We start from the raw sequence: 19,937 nt of genomic DNA on the forward strand, positions 1-19,937 counted from the left end.
AAAGCCTTTAGTCAGGAGATAGGCATATCCCTGTTCATCTGGGGAACTTGTTTCCATAGTTACATCAATGTTGTTGAAGTGAGAAGATCAGGTATTCCAGTGAGTGATCCTTTACATGAGCTTTGCTTCGCTCCTATTGATTTTCATCCCACGTTAAAGGAAAAAAAAAAAAAAGAAAAAAAAAAAGACTACTCCAAACTGTCTCAGAGATATTGTGGAAGTAATGAAAGGGCGAAATATGTCGGAAATGTGCTGGACAAGAAAAGAAAAGAAAAGGAAAGAAAAGAAAAGAAAAGAAAAGAAAAGCCTCTTAAAAAGCACTGAAGAGTTTTTGTGATGTCATGTTGGTGGAGGGGGTCAAGTAATCCTGTCAGAACTACAAACCACGAACCGTGACAGACCAAAAACTAATTGCTGTCTCTAACAGTCGATGATCGCTGTGCTGTTAGCCACATGCTCATGTGTTCATGTGAAATCTCCTCAACGCCGTGCTGTTTGCTGTGATGCTAATGGCTCTGAAAAGAGAGTTAATCACTGCTGCGCGGTTAGCCACATGCTTGCCTCTTGCAGCATGGTTGGTGTGTTCCAGGGGTTAGCAAAACACTGGCGTAACACATGATCGCCTTTTATGAGGCTGGGGCCTGCAAGAGAGAGAGGGGACCCACAGACGATGCTAAAAAGACGGTAATGACAGCCATTCACCGCAATCCAATTATGCAAAAGGGAGTCTAAACAATTCCATCATCCCCTAAATTAGATTGTCCTAACGAGATAAAGGCACCAATTAATCCTGAATTAATTTCTACAGCTCATTTTCCCCAGAAAACACTCTAATATGCAAATGCCAGTGAGAGACAGAGAGGCATCCTTCTGCAGGGGTTTACACCACCTCTGCTTGTTGGCTTTTCTCTCTGTGAGAGTGAACTTATGAACTTGGACACACATTGTGTGAATAAAATGAGTGAATATATATAATAATAAAGACATGTCACAGCTCAGGTGATGCACTGAAGAAAAATTGTTCGAGAGCAAAGGCAACCGGATTTAATGTGCAGAGTTTAATGAATGGCATTGTTTTATTGACATGAGACAGTGCAGTTTAAAAAAATCTCCGCAGAGAGCTGCTACTAGTGTAATGGAGCAAATAGAAACCAAGACAAAGTCAATACGTATAAATTGCCAGCTAGATTTTGTTGATTAAATGGAAGGAGCTCAAAGGATTCAAATGTTTCTGGTGTGTCTGCCTGATAGTGGTGGTTTCTGTAGTTTCTGAAAAAGAACTGTGTGAATTTTATGATCATCTGTGATTTGCTGTTGTTCTTAGGCTGCAAACTCCGCAGCCTTGTTGTCCTTTTAAAAGCAGATATTCCCTGAATAAGGAAAAACTATCCTGTTTTCAGCTTTGTGACAATCATGGATGGTTTATAAGACAGTAGTGTAAAAGCCTCCTTACCCCTCCATGTTGTGTCTCCATGTGGCCATTCTGTGTATGTTTCTAGTTGTTTTATGTCTCTTTGTAGCCCAAATGTTGGATTGACTTTCCACCAAGCAATGTTAACTGTTGCCTCAAACAGAGACTCTTGCCCAGGTGCTCCCTGACCCCTGTGACCCCTCAGGCCTCAGGGCTTCTGCTCAGTAGGCCTGCTCAGTAATCCATCCATGGTGACAATATATTTTTTAGATGATTCTCATATTTAAACAGTTTGTTTTGCTTCTCAAGTAGGATAATCTTCACGACTCATAAAGGAACATTTCATTGTTCAGTTTATCTGATTTTTTTTTTTTTTTTTTTACATGTCCAAATTTTGAGACATGTGGCTTTTTATCAGCAGTGATGATTTGATCATTGTTGAAATTACTGTAGTTAATGGTAAGCTAAAGCTGAAATTCCCATTAGCCAGAAACAGACAAAAGGTTGCACTCTAAAGCATATACATATCTGCTTGCTTTGAAAACAAAGCAATTAAAAACTTTGTTCATCATAATCATCATTATCATCTTCACACTCCTAATTGTCTCGCTGCCAGCTGTCTCGAGTTGTTGTAATTGAGTGATCTGACACATTCTCTCAATAGTGCCTGAGATGCAGCCTCCACCTCTGGAGCAAATGCATGTTCACAAAAAATGGCTGTTTAGTTTATAGGTTTATGCAAAACTACGACTTTCCTTGTTATTATTTATGATTCATGATTGAACGAGTTTGTTCTTTGAGTATAAATTTAAACCCTTCTTGGAAATGCCTGAAAATTTAGAAATGCCTCTTTACCCCATATTTTATCATGGAGAATGTCTTTATGAACCTGGTTTGGGACTTGAAGCCCGGCATTTTATCGATCAGCAATGAGCTACTACCACCTGTGCACCCCCCAGTGATGACAGAAACAACCAGGCTGTCAGTTGCCAGGCAATATTCACAACCACTGGCCCACATCAGCTAATTACCAGCAGAAATCACGTATTGACAGATGGGCCCATGCATATTGATCGGCCAGTGCTGCCACGTTCTAAATCACCAAACGCTAATGAATCATTTCCCATTTGGGAAAGAGAAGGAAAAAAGCATTAGTCTTCTGCTTGACATCATACCTGTACTGCACACAGCACATGATGTGAGTACACACAAATCACAGCAAACTCTCCCAAGACCTCAGCTGCTCGTATACACACCACCAGCTTTCCTCTCAGTCTGTCTTATCTCTGTGTCTGTCTCCCTCGCCATCTTTCTCGCCCCAGCCATCCTTCTCTCTGTGCTGTGTGGCAGTTATTTTTCATCGCAGCGAGCTGGCCGAGGCAGTAAATACCCTGCTCCTCAGACTGCGGACCCAGAGTGACCCCGCAACCTCCGTGTCTCTGATGCCTCTTCCAAGGTCTCTCATTCCAAGGCCCGTGTGATGCAGCGCTCTGGTTGCAGCGCAGACCCTGTAATTCACCAGCCTGCTAGATCGCCTGCCAGGAGCTATTGATTTTTGTTTCCCCAATCTCCAGGAGAGAGGGAAAGAAAAGATTAAAAACACTTTGTCAGTTTGGTAGGGAATAAGAATTCTGCGCAGGGGGATACCTAGGAGGGCACGGGGTCAGGGCTGAGGTACTGTACGTCTTTATGGCTTTAACTATTTCCACACCACAGACATCTCTGTCTGTCGTTCTTGCCCTCTCTTTGTCTTTCTTTATGTGCAGAGAAATTTCAAGAATGGATGAGAAGCAGATTTTGCAGGTGTTGTCACTCTCTGACCTCTCCTGGTCACATAAGTCTGGTTACTCTAAAATCCCAATTTTGAGACATTTTAGACAGAAACACGTTTTGGCTGCATTTAGATCAACATTTACACATATAGATGACATGGTTATTAACCCTACCCTTTCAGGAAAGCTAAAATATCTCTTCCAACATCATGGTTTGTAATAACAAAGCTGAAACTAATTTTTTTTTTTAATAGTTTGATCCCATCCAGTAGAGAGAGTAAACAAGCACAGATTTAGAGAGCTCTGTGGTGCAAGCTCACTGCAGATGAAAACATAAATGAGTCATTCAGTATCACATTGTCACTCGTCCTTGTTGTAACATCAGTTTGTATTCTGTGTAGCTACCTAGTTTGCAAACCTAACCAAAGTTGATGGAGACATAATGATGGATTTAGAATGTATATACATTTTTTAGTTATAATACTAGATAACATTTTAACCATTTTTCTAACTTTTCGAAGAAAATGTTTAGTTACAAAGTCTAGAAAGAGACATGGAACAAAATATTATCCTCCAATTAATTTTTTTAAATGTCCCTTCCCACTACAAATTTATTGCTAACATAAAGTTTACTGTATGTGACATCTTTCCATTTTCTAATGTGTAATTGCACATAGATTGCAATCAAACCCTTGGAGTGGTTGTAATCCAATGTTTTTTTTTTATATATATATAAATAAATATATTATTTATTATTATTTTTTATTAACTTCTTTTTTAGCATGTCTGGTAAACTGAACCATCTCCATGACAACTTATCATACTCCATCCACTGATAAAGATCGTGAGATATAGATTAATGTTCTGCAAAAAGTTAGTAAGAGATATGTTTTGTCAAATAGCTGGCAAAAATTTCCTCTTGGTGAACTTAACTAAGAAGGGGGATAACCCACTGTAGTAACATCTCTAGCCTTTACCTGTACAGTGCTCTGTATTTCTTCTATTAGTTCTGAAGTTTGAAAGAAAAAGTTTGTATTTTTTGTGCATTTATTTTTCAAGAAATTTTCTTTATACCTTTATTTGCAAACTCAAGCACATGCACATTGTTTTGCAGTATTAGCCATACAGTACAGTAACCTCTGGTTTACCTGCCTCCTAGACATGCTCTACTCCACCCTTGGATTAGTGTTGCTGATAACTCTGAACCTAAGCCTAAGTGTGGTTCTTCACTTGCATTTCTCATGCAACCTGCAATAAACGTGTGTTCTTACATTTGGCTGGGTTCTCACTGAGATTCTTGAAAGGTAACAAAAAAAGGTAACAAAAAAAAAAAATCACTCTTGAAATCACATTACTACCTAAAATTAGATTATTACCTAAATGCTGCTCCATATGTAAATGCACTGAGTGCGTGTGAGTTGAGTTTTGTTCCTTCTCACCAGATGAGCAAGATGATAAATTGAAAACCTTGTGCTTCAAGTTCCCCAGTTTCTCATTTTAGTCATTTGGGAAAACCTACACACACACTCTGCCATGCAGTCAAATACAGTCATGCTAATGTGATGCCAATGCATTACCCCATCAGATTGTGTTACGCATGGGCGGCTCTTATCATTCCACCCTAACTTTCAACTAAATGTGGAGAATGTTTTCCTCCTGACATTAGGGTTTGGTAATGGTGCCTTTCAGGGCCACTCTATTTTCTGAAATGAAATATTCATTCATTGGTGAGGACAGTCTTAGAGGAAGTCTGTCTGAAATGTGAATTCATGGTTCCAGCAGACATTTCTTCAATATTTGATGGGTCATCAGAGCTCTGTGTCTAATACTGCACAGTTCTTCCAAATATTCATTCTCTCTCTGTTGTGCTTCTCCATCTTCAGCTGGTTAGATCTACTTACAGCAAAGCAAATCAGGCTTAAAAAACATGCACGAAAACACCTTCTAAGATAATTCGGGTGCATATTTTCGGTGAAATTTTAAACATAAATCACCCTTTTTCAGTTTTTCCTTTTGCTTCTGTGACAGTGTTTTCTTTTTGTCTTTCTCAACAGGTTAACATCTCTTAAGTCCAATTCATTGTGTGAAACCGTCAGCCAGTGCACACGAAATCAGCTTGATTGCATGCCAACAAGAAGATAAAAGGCTCGGAGGTGGGTACAGTAATCCAAAGAGAGCGGGTGGTCTGCTCGAAGGCATATCGTTTTATTCTCTCATGCATATTCACTTCTAAGCCTCTGAGTATGCAGATTAGTCTTGTCTGAACAGTGGACTCTCCAATCACATCCTACTTTAGCTTTTTCTTTTTTCTTTCTCTCTAACTGCGCCCTGCTGTGTGTGAGTGCAAGCACAATGAATGCAATGTGCGTGTGTGTGTGTGAGTGATTGTAAGTGTGTGTGTAGGGGGGATTTTTTTTTTTTTTTTTTGCTTGTTTGCAAGTTCGGGGGCAGGCAGGTTTGAGTGTGCATGCATGAATAAATGTTTGGGTGTGTGTGTGTGCATTTGTGTGTGTTAAGGTACGTGTGTAGGTATGTGTTTGCCAGACACATGGCTTTGTCTTGTCCTGGCACCGAGCTCAGCTCACCAGATGTTCTCCTTTTTTATCATCCTCCACTTGCACCGTGTTCTTTGAGGTTTAGGGAATCTGTGTCGCTCACATTCAACTTGCTCTGTTGTTTTCTGCTGTTTTGTGGGAAAGCGACAAGCTCTTTCTTTTTTTTTTTTTTTTTTACATAAAAAAAAATCTGTGAAATTAATGTTTCAGGTCCTCCAGTAGCGGCAGTTTGTTGTCTTTTTATTTATGTTTTTTGAGGAAAAAAGATATAGTATTATTTTTTATTTGGACACCCATCCGTAAATCTCCTTGCAGTATCTACTCTTCTTGTGGTAAAATAAACAAATTGCACTTATGCTATAATAATTAATTGAATGACTCTCCACCAAATTTACACAATAAACCAATTATGTAAAAAAAAACAACATTATACGCAAAACATTAAACAGAACAGTGGGTAATTTGTTTACTGTCCCAATAAAAGGAATTTAGAGCATTTTTATCTTCTGTAATATAACGTACTGTATTTGCAAGTGAAATGGAATATATAGGTAGCATATAAAATAAAAGAGGGGTTTAAATCAGGTCCTTAACATTTGATTGGACCGTTTAAAAGGGGATTTGAGGGGTGGGGTGGAGTGGGCAGTGTGGCTTTGGGAATACTTACCAATTCAAACTGTTGGCAGAGGGGAAGATAAGAGAGAAATCAGAGCACAACCACAGTCTTGGAAATGTAAACAAATTGTTTGCTGACCGAGAATCCAGCTTTCAACCTTTATAGTGGCTTTCAGCTCATTGTTTAGCTGTACGGCCATGATGATGTTTCCTTGAGATGTTGGTAGAATAAACAAAATGATGATTATAGTACTTATATTTGCCAAGTGTTCAGAAACACGACTCCAAATAACATTGCTCCATAACTGCTGGATGTGTAAATAAGCAACTGTTTACTATCTTATTAGCCACTTAAAACTCCCATCCCCAATCTTGAGTGCTTGTTGCCAGTGAGGTGAAAGGTGGTGATGACTCCAGGGAACCACAGCTGGAAATACACAAAAAGTCCACTAGGATTAATTTATTAAGGAAGTGGGGACCCAGGGTAATATTCCTTCAGGGGCCCAAGAATTCCTCGTGATATCCCTGCCCTTTCCTTCACAAGAGGTCAGAGTGCAGGGTTGCACACTGAACAACCTCACTAAAGGTGGAAGGACACTTGAGCAGAGCAGATGTGTGGGGAGAGAGGAGAGTCTGGAAATTAATTGTGTTTAATTGCGTGTTTACGTTCACCTGCTGTTCCAGGTGGACACTGGTGCTTCATTAGAAAGCTAGAATGAAAAGTCAGAATTGAAATCCACTGCACCACAATGCAGTCATGCCCATGTCAAATTAAATCAAGCTGTCACCTGGTCAGTGCCACCACCCACCAAACACACACACACACACACAGACTCACATCCACGGACACACTCCCATCAACAAACACAGAGCTGTCAAATAAAGCACCACTTGTAATTATGGGAGGGGGTGAAATTCAGATTTATTTATTCCAAAATGAAGCCTGCCGATCGACGGAGGGACAGCTCTCCTCCATCTGTCATCGTTGAAGCCACACGCGTCTGACACAGGGATTCATTCATCTTGTCGTCTTTGACAGTTGGATTTTCCCGGCGCACTCCCACCAGGAGTCGCACGGGATTTTTGGAGGCAGACTAAAAAAGAAAACACTCTGTGACAAGGAGTAGGCTCTTTATGAATGCAAATGAGTCTGGGAAAATTCACAGAGCAGCTAGCGGGCTCCGAGGCTCCGGCATCCGTCACATCTCCCCCTACCAGGCGCATCCCACGCTTTGCCAAGAGGTCTAAGGGCTTACAGGGGCCCTACAGCAAGAACAGACACACTCATGGAAAAGGGCATGGAAATCCTGTGGCTGACACGCACAGCGAGTGCCACCAGTGACTATTATTTTCATGAAAATGATAAGCTTACTGTTTTTACATGCCATCCACAGAATGGCTGGTGGGTTTGAGGTTTTATTATAAAACATTCATCTCCCCATCCCTCTCGGTGTGGATGTGTGTGTATGAGGATGCGTCACTTGTATCACTTGACATTTGGTTCCCCTTTTATCCTGTTCCAAGGATAGTAAGTCAAATGCTATGTGACAGGTCAACCCCTTCATATCAGTCACCCTTCACCCTGACCCAGCCTCAGCTGCACAAAGACCCATCCAGCTCCTCCACACTAAAAATGATCATTAGCTACAAGATACATCTGAATCCTGCCGTGTTAGAGGCAGAGATCTGTTTACGCCAAATAACAAGGAAACACCAAATAAAATCTCCATCCTAACCTGCCTGTGCTCGAGCCCTAAAATGTTATCTTCTTAAACAAAGGCACAAAAACAGAGGCAACATTAGTTCACTTGTTTTTAAGAAAAAAGTATCTTTTGTAAACAAGAAAAATTTTCCAGAATACATTTTCAAAAAAAGAATTAAGCAATGAGTCATTTAAAGCAGTGAGTCATTTCTAGAAAATTACTGAAACAAGGGAAGCTGCACTGGGAACAAATGGTTAGTGTGAAAACTGTCATCATGATCACTGCCAGGCCTAAATTAAAGGGGCACTACACCAGTTTTACTCATAAAGATCCACTTACTCTTGAGCAGTACTCCTCAGCCTGTTAAAACAGTTGTTTTCTGTGTCGCTGGAAAGATCTTTCTAATGCCTTATTCGCATTAACATGGAAAAATAGTTTTTCGTCTCCATTATAGTGTACGTGGTGAGCCGTGATTGTCTTGTGTTGATGTAGTTTGTTGAGCTTTGAACAGAGCTGTGCGGGAGGTCAAATTAATAAGTCATGTTTTGAAATGTAACTATACACTTGCTAAACTAAACATTTGCTGGTCGAAATATCAGATTCAGTCACAAGGTTTCTTACAAAAACACAGTTTGGGTCTGTAGAGTGATCCAGCGCTCAAATTGTGGTGGTCTAAGTGTTTATATTGTAACCAGTAGATTTTTTGAAAAAGTCAGTGTTTTTGCAACTGAACACGTACTATGAAGTCAGAATATCTGCTGAACTGATTTTGACAATTCTTTTAAAAATATCTCCCTTGCAAGTCCCCCAACTTCATGGAAATACAATAATGAACGAGTGGAACAGCCATTTAATGAGATGACTAATGTGTAATATCCCATAAAGGACTGGGCTGCTGTGCAGGTTTTATTTTCTACCCCAGGTTTATCTCAAGTACCTCTTTTGCCTAGAAGCTAATCTGAGGTGCAGAGAAACTGAAACTTGTGGGTATTTAATTTAGCAGGAGTTCAAAGGAGGATGGTCAACAGAGGCAGAGCAAGGCCTTGGAAATGCTGACTCGGCTCCTGTCGCTTAATCTATTTGAGGCGTGATTAAACTTTAATTCGTGCCCATCTCCTAATGCTAGCCAGTGTGTGTGCTCCTAAGCAGTGGGTCGGTGAGTAGTTTCAAGCTGAGCCCAGGTCTTTTCTCTCTGTCTGGGCCTCACTTTATTCATGCCTGAGGGACGCCAGGAGCTGCAAACAACTGAATTTTTCATCAAGGTTACTTCCTGGAGAGATGTGCCATGCAGCTGCTGCTCTCTCCCTCGGTATGTTCCTAGCTCATACATAACTTACCCTGCTCTGACCTGCTGCTCACTCTGGGAGGACTTGTTTGACCCTGGTCCAGATAGGAGAATGTGTGATGGCAGAGTCAGCATGAGTTTGTTATGAAGCTTGAAATGTTGAGGTTTGCTTGACATTGTTTTGAATATAAGATATGCCGTTAACGGTGCCGTTTTTAACCCTCCTGTTTAGCATTTATAAGCAGTTTATTAACACTTGATAAATGATTTATAACACACAGCAATGTAGGTATAATCAGCTAACATTGTTCAATGTGTAAGAATTGGCCAGCTGTCGAATTCATACTCCAAACAAAGAGGGGGCAGCATACTACCGGAACGCTGGGGTGTCCACCCCTATTGCAAGAAACAAGGAAATGCATTCTTTGGTCCCTCGTCCACTTCCCCTGTGCTATAATAAGATTGATCATCAGACATACTGGGACAAATCCCGGTGGGCTGTTGGACCATCATAAAAATCCATAACATTTTTACTGGCCCTCTCAATGTATCTGGCATTAGAGTGCGCTGCAAAAAATAATCTCATATTTATTTACAACTACACGAAAGAGTGTTATGGTGTGTTAAAAGCCATTTGTCAAATGCCTGTAGTCTGTTTATAAATGTTAAATGTACAGTCTATCTTTATTTTTCACAAAAACCATTCAGACACCTTACATGAGAAATTGCATTGCTTTAGTTTAGGTAATTCATATGAAAAATTAAGACAAAACCTGCCATTTTCCAATCACCAAGTGATGAAGTGCCAAGTGCATTATAATCTTTGGTACATTTCCATATTTATCAGAGCAGCCTCAGTGGATGATGGTAAACACAACACAACTCAACAAATTCAACTAGTTCACATTTCTGTTGGGAATACCGTCATGTTTGGAATTAACATTTTAAGTCTCTGAAAAACAACTCTGCAACTTCTGGAGAAAAACATCTACTATTTATAAGAATATTTTTACATCAAAATTCATTTGCAATTATAATCAAATCCCACTTATTCTTTTTTTGTGGGATTATTAATGCTGCAACAACACATTTGGTTTAAATGGAGGGAAAATGCGATGTCAGATGAATTTCTTTCCCCTCTTTCATTAAGGCTGCAAATGCTGCCTTTTTCTGAAATACAGCAATCAGAGCCACAAACAAGGCCTTATTTATTCTATTCAGAGTTTACTTTCCCAACAACTTCCAAGCAATAAGATCATTTCTGTGTTGGTTTACAGTGGAATAAATTTGAACTTAGAGCAAAAAGAATGAGCTCTTTAGATCATATTTCATACTGATCAATGCAGCCTGGATTTTCAAATCAGACTAAGAAGACTGATGTGTGGGAGGTATAGATCAGGATCTGAAGAGCCAACCTCACACCAGAGTGTGGTTTTATATTCACTGTTTTGGAGACGAATGATTGGGTAAAAAAAAAACAAAAAAAACAAAAACAAAACTTGACATCTGTCATGTCTGCTGATGACTATTTTTTCCCCACTCAAGCATGTTTACAACTGAACCACCACCTTCTTTGTCAGGTCTACGACACAAAGTCTGGCATCATTATGACCCTTTTAAATAGGGAATAAAAATAAAGCAGGGTGGTTGTTGGACTGCAGACTTCCATTTCAGGGCTGTGCTGTGCAGTCTTGCAGCTCCTGAGTGTCAGACATTATCACCACCACTACCCTCAACCTCACCCTGCCCCTTGTGACAATTACTGCCCTACCTCCCTATTCAGCACGTAATGAGAAAACTGACTGATCGATTTCAGTCCGGCCAGTAAAAGGAGCAAGGAAGCATTTGGATGTAGAACAGACCAGACTCAGAGGCACAGAACTGCAGTGTATCCATAATGTTATTTAGATTTTCTAAGCGTTAAGTGTTAATGGGAGATGATTTTGTGATTATAGCAATTAGAGCTGCAACTAACAATTATTTTCATTATCATTTAATCTGCTGATTGTTTTTTTTTTTTTTTTGTTGTTGAACTGATGAATCATTTTGTCAAGGCAGTGTCAAAATAATAAACATAATTTAACAACGCAATTGCACAAAGCCCAAGTAACATATTCAGATTCCTTGTTTTGACTGACCAATAATCTAAAAAAAGATATTCATTTTAATCCCACAAAAGACTAAGAAAACTGTCAAATATTCACATTTCAGCTGCTGGAATTGAATTGAATTTTAGCGTCATTGCTTTAACAAATGACTCCTATATAACACTGTCAGACTAATGGTACACAGAACGAGAGATATTGTCTTTTTTACTCCACACATTCTACTTCCTGGTCAAAACCTACCTATATTACCCACAATGCAAGTCGACACTTGAAACTGGTTTGTAGTTTCAGGTGTGTTAAGCTGATAGCAGGTAGCGTCAGGCCTCTAGCCTCACGCAGAGAGGAGAATTGGGCTACAGAGGTCTGGTGTGCTCACTTCTTTCTAAATCCACGGCCCCAGATTCTTTTCATTTTCAAACTCGTAGCCCTCAACCCCAGCAAAATGCCGACTCAAATGACATCACTTGAGGAAATTTATCAGATTTCACACAGCTCCCTCTGGAGCCACAAGAAGCTTAATACAACTTTTTTCCCCTTCCACATATGCTGTAGTACTCCCCAGGACCTGTAAACTGACTTTGATGTGTATAATTGGTAGAATTCGCCTTTAATCAATCACATAGTCTGGACTAATCATTGTAGCTCTAATTGTAAATCAGAAATACTGCATGTTTAATGCCAAGAGCATCAGAGTGTTTAAATACAAGGCTGAGGAATCAGTACATTTATGACAACAGTTGTGGTCCTGTGTTACAACACCAGGCTTGTTAAAAAAAAAAAAAAAAAAAAAAAAAGCTTCCCACAAACTGCTGCATGTTCTAATAAATTCATCTTGATTTATTTACTATTCCTGTGACTGATTACACGGATATAAATATTCAGCAGGAAAATATATAGTCTGGGTGACAGAGTGTCTTTTCCAAGCACCACCACTCTGTTCTGTAGGGTCAGAGCTCCACTGCCACTCACAATTATTTATTAGGCAACATATTCACTCTCTATCCATCACTGTATTGCCACCCGGCCCGGTCACATCTCTTTATGTTTATTACAGTGTCCCACCTTCCCGAGGAGGATGATTGACGTTTTCGGAGAGGACCGAGGTGGGACTTGCGCGCTCCTTCTTCTCCAATCGTGGCTCGAGGGGCGGAGGCTTTTCCATCCATACTCCGATTATGAGTCACTTACCAGACATAAACGAAACAATAACAGTTGGTGGTTACTTTGTATCCCAAACCTTCACTGGCAAGTTGAGTCTCAACCGCATCAACCTCTCGAGTATTTCGGAGGTTTCGTAAGAGGAGCACAACGCGCTCCACTTTTAATCAGATTAGGAGCCTTTAATGTTCAATCCTATTTTTTTTCTTCCCTACAGTAGCGGTGCAGGAGTGGCCAGAGCCAAAAGCAGCGATTCAGATCAGATTTCACCTAAACCAGCTGGGAGAGAGACCGAGAGAGAGAGAGAGCAGAGAGAGGGTTTGTCAGTCTCCCTCCTCCCAAATCCAGAAAAGCTTACCAAGGAAAAAGGAGGAGTGTCGGAGCAAAGAGAGACGCAGAGGAATCCAGAGGAATTTCCGAGGATATTTTGTCTTCTGTTTTTTCTCCCCTCTTGATATTAAAATTTGAAAAAAAAAAGTTGGAGGCGAGGCAGCAAGGACCGTGGTCAAGGATGGACGAGCAGCCTCGGTTGATGCACTCCCACGGGGTAGGCATGGCCGGACACCCCGGCCTGGCGCAGCATATGCAGGATGGCACGGCGGCGACGGACGGAGAGGGAAGAAAGCAGGACATCGGAGACATATTACAGCAAATAATGACCATCACAGACCAAAGCTTAGACGAAGCACAGGCGAGGTGAGACTACACACACACACACACACACACACACACACACACACACACACTTGTATTATTAATCGTGGAAAGGAAACAGTAAGTAATGTTGTTGGTGATGGAGAAGGGAGATAATAACATTGTGGTTTGTATCAAGACTGCCTCTAAATGAAAGCAATTACGCCCACTGAAGTGCCGTGACTGCGCGAAAGCGGAAAAAAAGACCCTAAAAACTTGTCACGATTCAGATTTGATTATTTGAAACAACTTTTGTGTCAGTATTTTTAATAAAAACTATTAATTACTTCACGGTTATTGGAGATTAAGATAATCTGTGTAGAGGTTTTGTATTTTTTGACTGTGGAGCAGTTGGCACCTCAGTTTCTCTGAGACTCTTCTACCTTCTTGCAGAGGAGCTTACATTGTAATCCTGTGCCATAAGAACATGTTGCAGATCCTCTCCTATAGTTTTAACCTCTTGCCCTATTAATAATACCCAGAAATATGATGTAAAGTACATTTGAAGCATGTGCACGTTATTGTCAGAAAAGTCATGTTTTTTCCAAAGGTTTGAAGTCACACGTGTATTCATGAGATAAAATCATGAAATTAAAATTTCAGTTTCTAAACATCATAAACAATTTACAATGCCATGGCTTCTGAATGTTTCAGACAATAGCCTGCTTCTGTTAGAAAAAAAAAAAACCAGCAGGGAAATGTGGGAAAAACTGAATCTCTGTGATGATACTTTGTGATTTCAGGATGCCCTATTCTTTTAAGTAGCTTTATTACTGTTGCCACTTGTTTGAATATTGATCTGGAAAGTGGTTCCTTGTCTTTTTTTCCCTTTTTTTTTTTTTTTTTTAGGAAACATGCACTGAACTGCCATAGAATGAAACCTGCTCTCTTCAATGTCTTGTGTGAAATAAAGGAGAAAACAGGTAAGCTCTGTTTTATGGCTTGTTTTGTTTGTGGGATTTTTGTGTATTTTTTTATTGCTTGTATTTACTACTGACACTCATGAGTGTTGTCAAAATCTTTCTTTGAGGAACGACGGATTTTTAGGAAAATGTGGATTTAATTGTGCGAAACCAAAACACGTCTTTGCCATCTAGACGTTCCTCTCCTCTGCCACTGTAAATGTATTATTTTTCTGTGATTTACAACACGTTTATCCTGACAAACCTCACACGGCAGGCAGGCGGACAGCTCTGGCCCCAGACGAGGTGCTGTCATTGGACAGGAGTGTTTTCATGCCGACATTTGGGCCTTCCTGGGGCTGGGCTCCCCCCCTCTCTCTGTCTGTTTTCCTTGGCCGAGTTTGATGGTGTTTGCTAAGTGAGCTGTTTTACATGCAGAGGCAGGTCAGAGGGATTTTCTGTTTATGTTTGCAGCGAGGGTCAAAGTCGTGAAAAGGAATGTGTGAATTATTACTCACTTAACAGCTGATTAAAAGAAGAGCAGCTCACATGATGAAAGCCTGTGAATATTCTTTGAGGGATGTGGCAGAGCGCTGCTTTTCAAGGGAGGAAATAAAACGAAATATCCAATATAACCTTATCTGTGAACACAACTTTGAAGCAATCCTTGAGATTATTGAGAGAGCCTTGTCACTTTGTCTGCTGGTGTTGTTGCGCCGCTGTCATGTAGACAGTTGAAAATAAACACGGGGCTTGTGCGGAGGCAAAACCATTTTCCTTAATTTAACATGAACTGTTTTTTGTTTGACATTTCATTCCTGTGAGTCAGAAATTGGAACAGGTCTCCCCCCCCCCCAAAAAAAAGGTAGAAGGAACAAGCAGACACTTTGGGATTTTCACCAGATTTATAAAGGTTGAAGAGTGCGGTCTGTGAGAAGGAAGCTGTAGTAGGTTGGGGCCCTCTTTCTAAATTGCAAGGCTTGGAAAGTGAAAAGTGAGAGAGTAATGCCTGGCTCTTTGTAAACTGTCTGGCGTCTCCCTGGGTTCAACCAGAGTTCGTTTCCAGAAAGAAGAACAAAGTGACTTGGACCTTTTCCTGGCTTTTCCCCCTGCCTCTCCTCTCTTCCCACCGTTCTTGGCAACCGGGGTTTCAGAGAGCCTCTGACGAGAGAGCTGCCCTCAGCCTGCAAATTCTCTTCCCTTCTCTTTAGGACCAAGTTTGGATATTAGCAGATTTCAACACAGTTAATGTTTTCCCTTTTTTCTGTCTCTCTGTATTAAATCAGTTATTTTTACTGAAAGTGCAGCTGACAAATGTACATACATAGCAGAAATCAGCAAGCTGTAAATAAGTACATTGTTTTTCTGATGACAGAAAAGCCTTTAAAAGTTAAGAGTAATCCAAACAATGTTTGAGAATAGAGACTTAATGGCTGCCTCACTGTGTCCTCCCTGTCTGCGTTTGAAGAGCTGAGCTGTGGCTCATCTTCGCCCATAGGAGGTTTGTGCAGACGAAACTGAAAATCCTTTCACTGCAGTGACAGAGAAAATGACTCAAACCTTCACCATGGCATTTACAGCCAAATGTGCTGAGTGCAGTGTATGCGAGCGGAGTACAGCCTGTAATTTGTCAGGTCTTTTTTATATTCTTTATAAAGAGTCAGCTTCTCCTTGCTTTTTTACATTGTTGCAGTCAGAGTGTCTTTGAGAAGAAGTGCAGGCAGCAGGAGACGAGTACAGCAGTTCAGATTTGAAGCAGCCCCTTCTCCTCGACCTTTAAACATTTCTTTAGATCATATATCATTTGTTGCGTGTCGTTATTCACATGTGTGTTGCATGTATCTCCTCTCCGTGGTATATCAGTGGTGTGTGAGTGTTGACAGCAACAAAATGGGACGCTGCAGCAGTGAGGTGTCCATTGGCAAGCAGCTGACAAACAAGGCGGGAGCGCATGCCAACAGCGGCTAGAGCAGGCCTTAACTGATGACCCCACCCCACCCCACTCCCTGTATATTTGTGCTGGGGTCGGGCCTGTGTCACGGCGGCAGGGTATTTAGCAAGCTTAAACAAGCTCAGGTTCGCACGCTGGCTTATGGAAAACCAGGGACGGAGGCTTGTGTTACCACTTACAGATGTTCCTTTTGGCCGCCTGTGTTGTATTTCACGAGAATGTTTGCCCTGTCTACTGGCCCCTCACAACTTTTTTTTTTTTTTTTTAAACTATCATCATTGTTTCTCCAGTTCCTGAGAGCACTTACAATTTGTTTTCCTGTGCTTGCTTCACATCCTGTGAAGAGAGTTGGAAAGCGTCTTTGTTTGTGTGGAACCATTACGGCGAGGGAAGCTGGCACGTACAGGTTGACTAAGTAAGAGAAGCCAGACACCAAGTCAGTGTTTCTGGGTGTCAGATTTCAGGCCTACTCTCCTCTCTCTCTCTCTCTCTCTCTCTCTCTCTCTCTCTCTCTCTCTATCTGTGGGCCTGGGACTGTTTCGTCAGGCCACTCTGTGTCAACAGCCTCACATTACCCCCATGCAGGCTCGGGTCAGATGGAGAGCTCCTGCATGAGTAATGTGATCAGACGGATAATACATTACACCGCTTGAACTTATCAAAGCTGGAGACCTGCTGAATCAGTCGGTCCTGCTAACTGCGCTAACCCCCAACCCCGGCCCCACCCCCAAAGCCTGTGCTGCTAATTAGAGATTTACACATATTTTACATATTCACAGTTATGCTCTGGCCACTTTCGAGGTTCACGAATGCAGGGAGAGGTAGTTTTCATCACTGGCACAACGCAAAGACATTTCGTTTGATAACTGTCCTGAAATGCTCCGTTAATGGAAGAGTAGCAACTTACAACTATTTCCATTAGTGATTAGTGTGATTATTTCTTTTTAAATTAAATTATCAATGGTATAGTATGAGAAATGTTAAAGTTAAAAAAAAATCCCATTGCATTTTCTTCAAATGTCTTTTTTTTGTCCGACCAACAGTCCCAAACCCAAAGACATTCAGTTTACAGTTATAGACAGGAAAAGTCATCACAGTTGAGAAGCTGTAGTCAGAGAAAGTTCAGAATTTTGTTTAAAAAATGTCTGAAACAATTAACAGATTATCAAAATGTTTGCTGATTAAACAAGTAATCATTTCAGCTCTAGTTACTGTGCCTGAAGTAAATGTAAAGGTGCGTGGTGACAAAGTGTCAAATCACAATTTATGTTATTTTCCGTACCATTAACATTAAACGTTGATGGAGGTACTAGTTGAGCTCCCATGAAGCAGTGTATAGACTGGTCACTATAGCTCCCAGTGCTGCTGTTTTTCAGTATTTAATTGACATGGCTGTCCATGATGAGTTCAGGGGTTAGTGTTGCCTCTCTTTGTTACTCTCCTCTCATCTCCAGTGACAGATGGAGGCATTAGTCTCCAATGTGGCGCTGTCCTGAAACTAATGGCTATGTCCTTGGTTTCCCCGCGCTAGCTGGGAGACTGTATATCTGTCCCCGGCTTGGAAGTGCCGAAGCAGCAGTTTATACCCCCCCCCCCATGTTTTAGTTTCCACGGAAATAAGGCTGAACAGGACTCTGTCTGTTCTCTCATAAATAACTTCAAATAAATAACTTCAAAACCGAGTGCAAAGTTTTCCTGAGAAAATGTTGGCGGGCTTTGATTTGCGAGTTTATAGGAAACTCTTCCTCCACTTACCAGAAATGTTCATCCAAGTGAATAATAATAAACATGTAATATATTTTTATAAGTAGTCTGAGCGGGGATGTGCTGATTGTGAGTTTATCTTTGCTTTTAAAGTGAGTTATGTCTTACATAAATGGACTGGATTCCCTTTTTATCCACTGACATTTCCTCTATATTCATATTTATATTCACTGCAACAGCGAGTATTTTTGCTGTTCCCTGTCCTCTGGTATAAACTCACTTGCAATTAGGACAGCTAATATATTATGCAAATGTTGACTGGCTTAATTGAGACATGTTAATCATGTTTTAAGAGGCTAATTACAGCCCTGTATATCTGAGGTGGGAGTAGTAATTAGCCGTGATAACAGATCTGGCTGTAGAATGGTCATATTCTGTGTTGACGTATGGCGAGTTAGAGTGTGTGTGAGTATGTGTAAAAAAAAAGCTGAAAGAACAGGTAGGTCACTAGGTGTGCTTGTGTTTGTATTTGCTCGGTTTTTGGCAGTTGGAGTGGCTATTTTCTGCCTTTAATCAAATGAAAAATATGAGTTTGCATTTCAGTTGGGGTTGAGCTCTTTACGTGCATTCATAGAAGTGAGTTTCTGTGTTTGTTTCCTTTTTTCAGATAACTGTTCTTCCCACATTTCACCTTCATGGAAACTGCAAGAGAGACTGCGAGTCAGAGATCCATGAGTTCACCTATTCAAATGAAACATGAATGCATTGCATCTCTATCTATAGTTTCTTTCCTGCACTTCTCAATTTAGTTATCTGATGCAGCAGCACTGGCCATTCTGCACACTGGGCTTTTATACAAGGCTGTGTTCTTAGTTTTCTGACAGAGATCATATTCAGATCCATTACGCTAAGAATGCCTTCCCACTTATCGAATATAAAATTGCTTTAGAGAGGAAATTTGCTCGATGGCAGAGTGGAGTTTCTTTTTTATCAGATGTTTGTCTCTGGAGCAGCTTTTACTGTCTACAAAACAGCTCCGGTGACATTATTGCAGTTGCAATTGCCTCAGCCATTGTTTTTCTTATTGGTGCTGTTTGGATTTGATTGGATTTTCCACAGTCTTGTGGAATTGCCTCACGCAGTAGGACCGATGGACGCATATAGCCTCATATTGTTGGAGTTGAAACACCTGCAGATCTTATTACTGATATGTTCATGGGCGCTCCTGTTGTGTACTCCAACTACCTCTGAATATTACTGCTGTTTAGTTTTTAAAATTTTCATGGTGTTAAATCTGTTTGGTTACACACACACGTCATCTTTTTCCGCCCTCTGTTTGACCGAAGAGACATATCCTTTCTTATATGAAAAATACAACTCATGACATTCAGACTTTCATGGGAACTTCAACGGAGGTGGTTGCCCTGGCAGTTGATAACCTTTAATTCGAGGTGTGGGATCTCATTTCCTTGGCACCCTGCCACCACGATGTAAGTGGCGTGTTGGCAGCATGCTGGGGTTGTACAAAGGAACCCCCTCGACTTCGATGAACAGTCAAACATAAAATGGCAAGCACTCTTCCCTGGCTGACTTAGTAAAAATGACATAAATTAATACATGCTGCTTAAACAGGACCAAGATTAATGGTTGCCTTTCGCAGCGGCTTAGATCCACTGTCAGTCGCTGCTCGCTGCCCAGATGGAATCAACACCAATCAATGAGGCTGCCCGACTCTCCCTGGATATCTGCTTAGGATGTTGAGTGAAACATAGAGATACACACACACATATATACATATTTAAATATATATACTGTACATGCAGACACATTCAGACACTTAGTCATGCAAAAAAAAATAAAAAATGAATTGGAGCCTCGTTGATGCAGTGTTTTTGCTCCTCTCTTCTTCTCCATATAAACTCATAGGCATATCTTGTATTACTTCCCATACAGTGGGGATGTTCAATCAGGTGCCACAAAGTCAGATGGGGAAGAGCAGTGAGGCTGATGGCTCAGTAGTGATTGGATGTTTCAATTACTGATAGTAATGCCATGGTGTAGTGAGTCATGCAGTGCAGAT

General features: G+C 40.8%; 1 protein-coding gene across 2 annotated transcripts in view; it reads left to right on the forward strand.

Annotated features, from left to right (window-relative positions):
- Window positions 1–19,937, forward strand: part of pbx1a (pre-B-cell leukemia homeobox 1a) — a 75,264-nt gene that overhangs the window by 14,681 nt on the left and 40,646 nt on the right. Inside the window, exons 3-6 of one of the 2 annotated variants that reach the window (XM_041054404.1) lie at window positions 5,238–5,336; window positions 12,504–12,660; window positions 12,825–13,303; window positions 14,150–14,223. In XM_041054404.1, the coding sequence (XP_040910338.1) occupies window positions 13,119–13,303; window positions 14,150–14,223 (259 nt within the window). In that variant the 5' untranslated portion in view covers window positions 5,238–5,336; window positions 12,504–12,660; window positions 12,825–13,118. Of the gene's footprint in view, window positions 1–5,237; window positions 5,337–12,503; window positions 13,304–14,149; window positions 14,224–19,937 lie in introns of both variants that reach the window. The other variant, XM_041054405.1, reaches the window with a different exon arrangement.

The sequence above is a fragment of the Toxotes jaculatrix genome, chromosome 14 (assembly GCF_017976425.1).
Source record: "Toxotes jaculatrix isolate fToxJac2 chromosome 14, fToxJac2.pri, whole genome shotgun sequence".
Taxonomy (NCBI): domain Eukaryota; kingdom Metazoa; phylum Chordata; class Actinopteri; family Toxotidae; genus Toxotes; species Toxotes jaculatrix.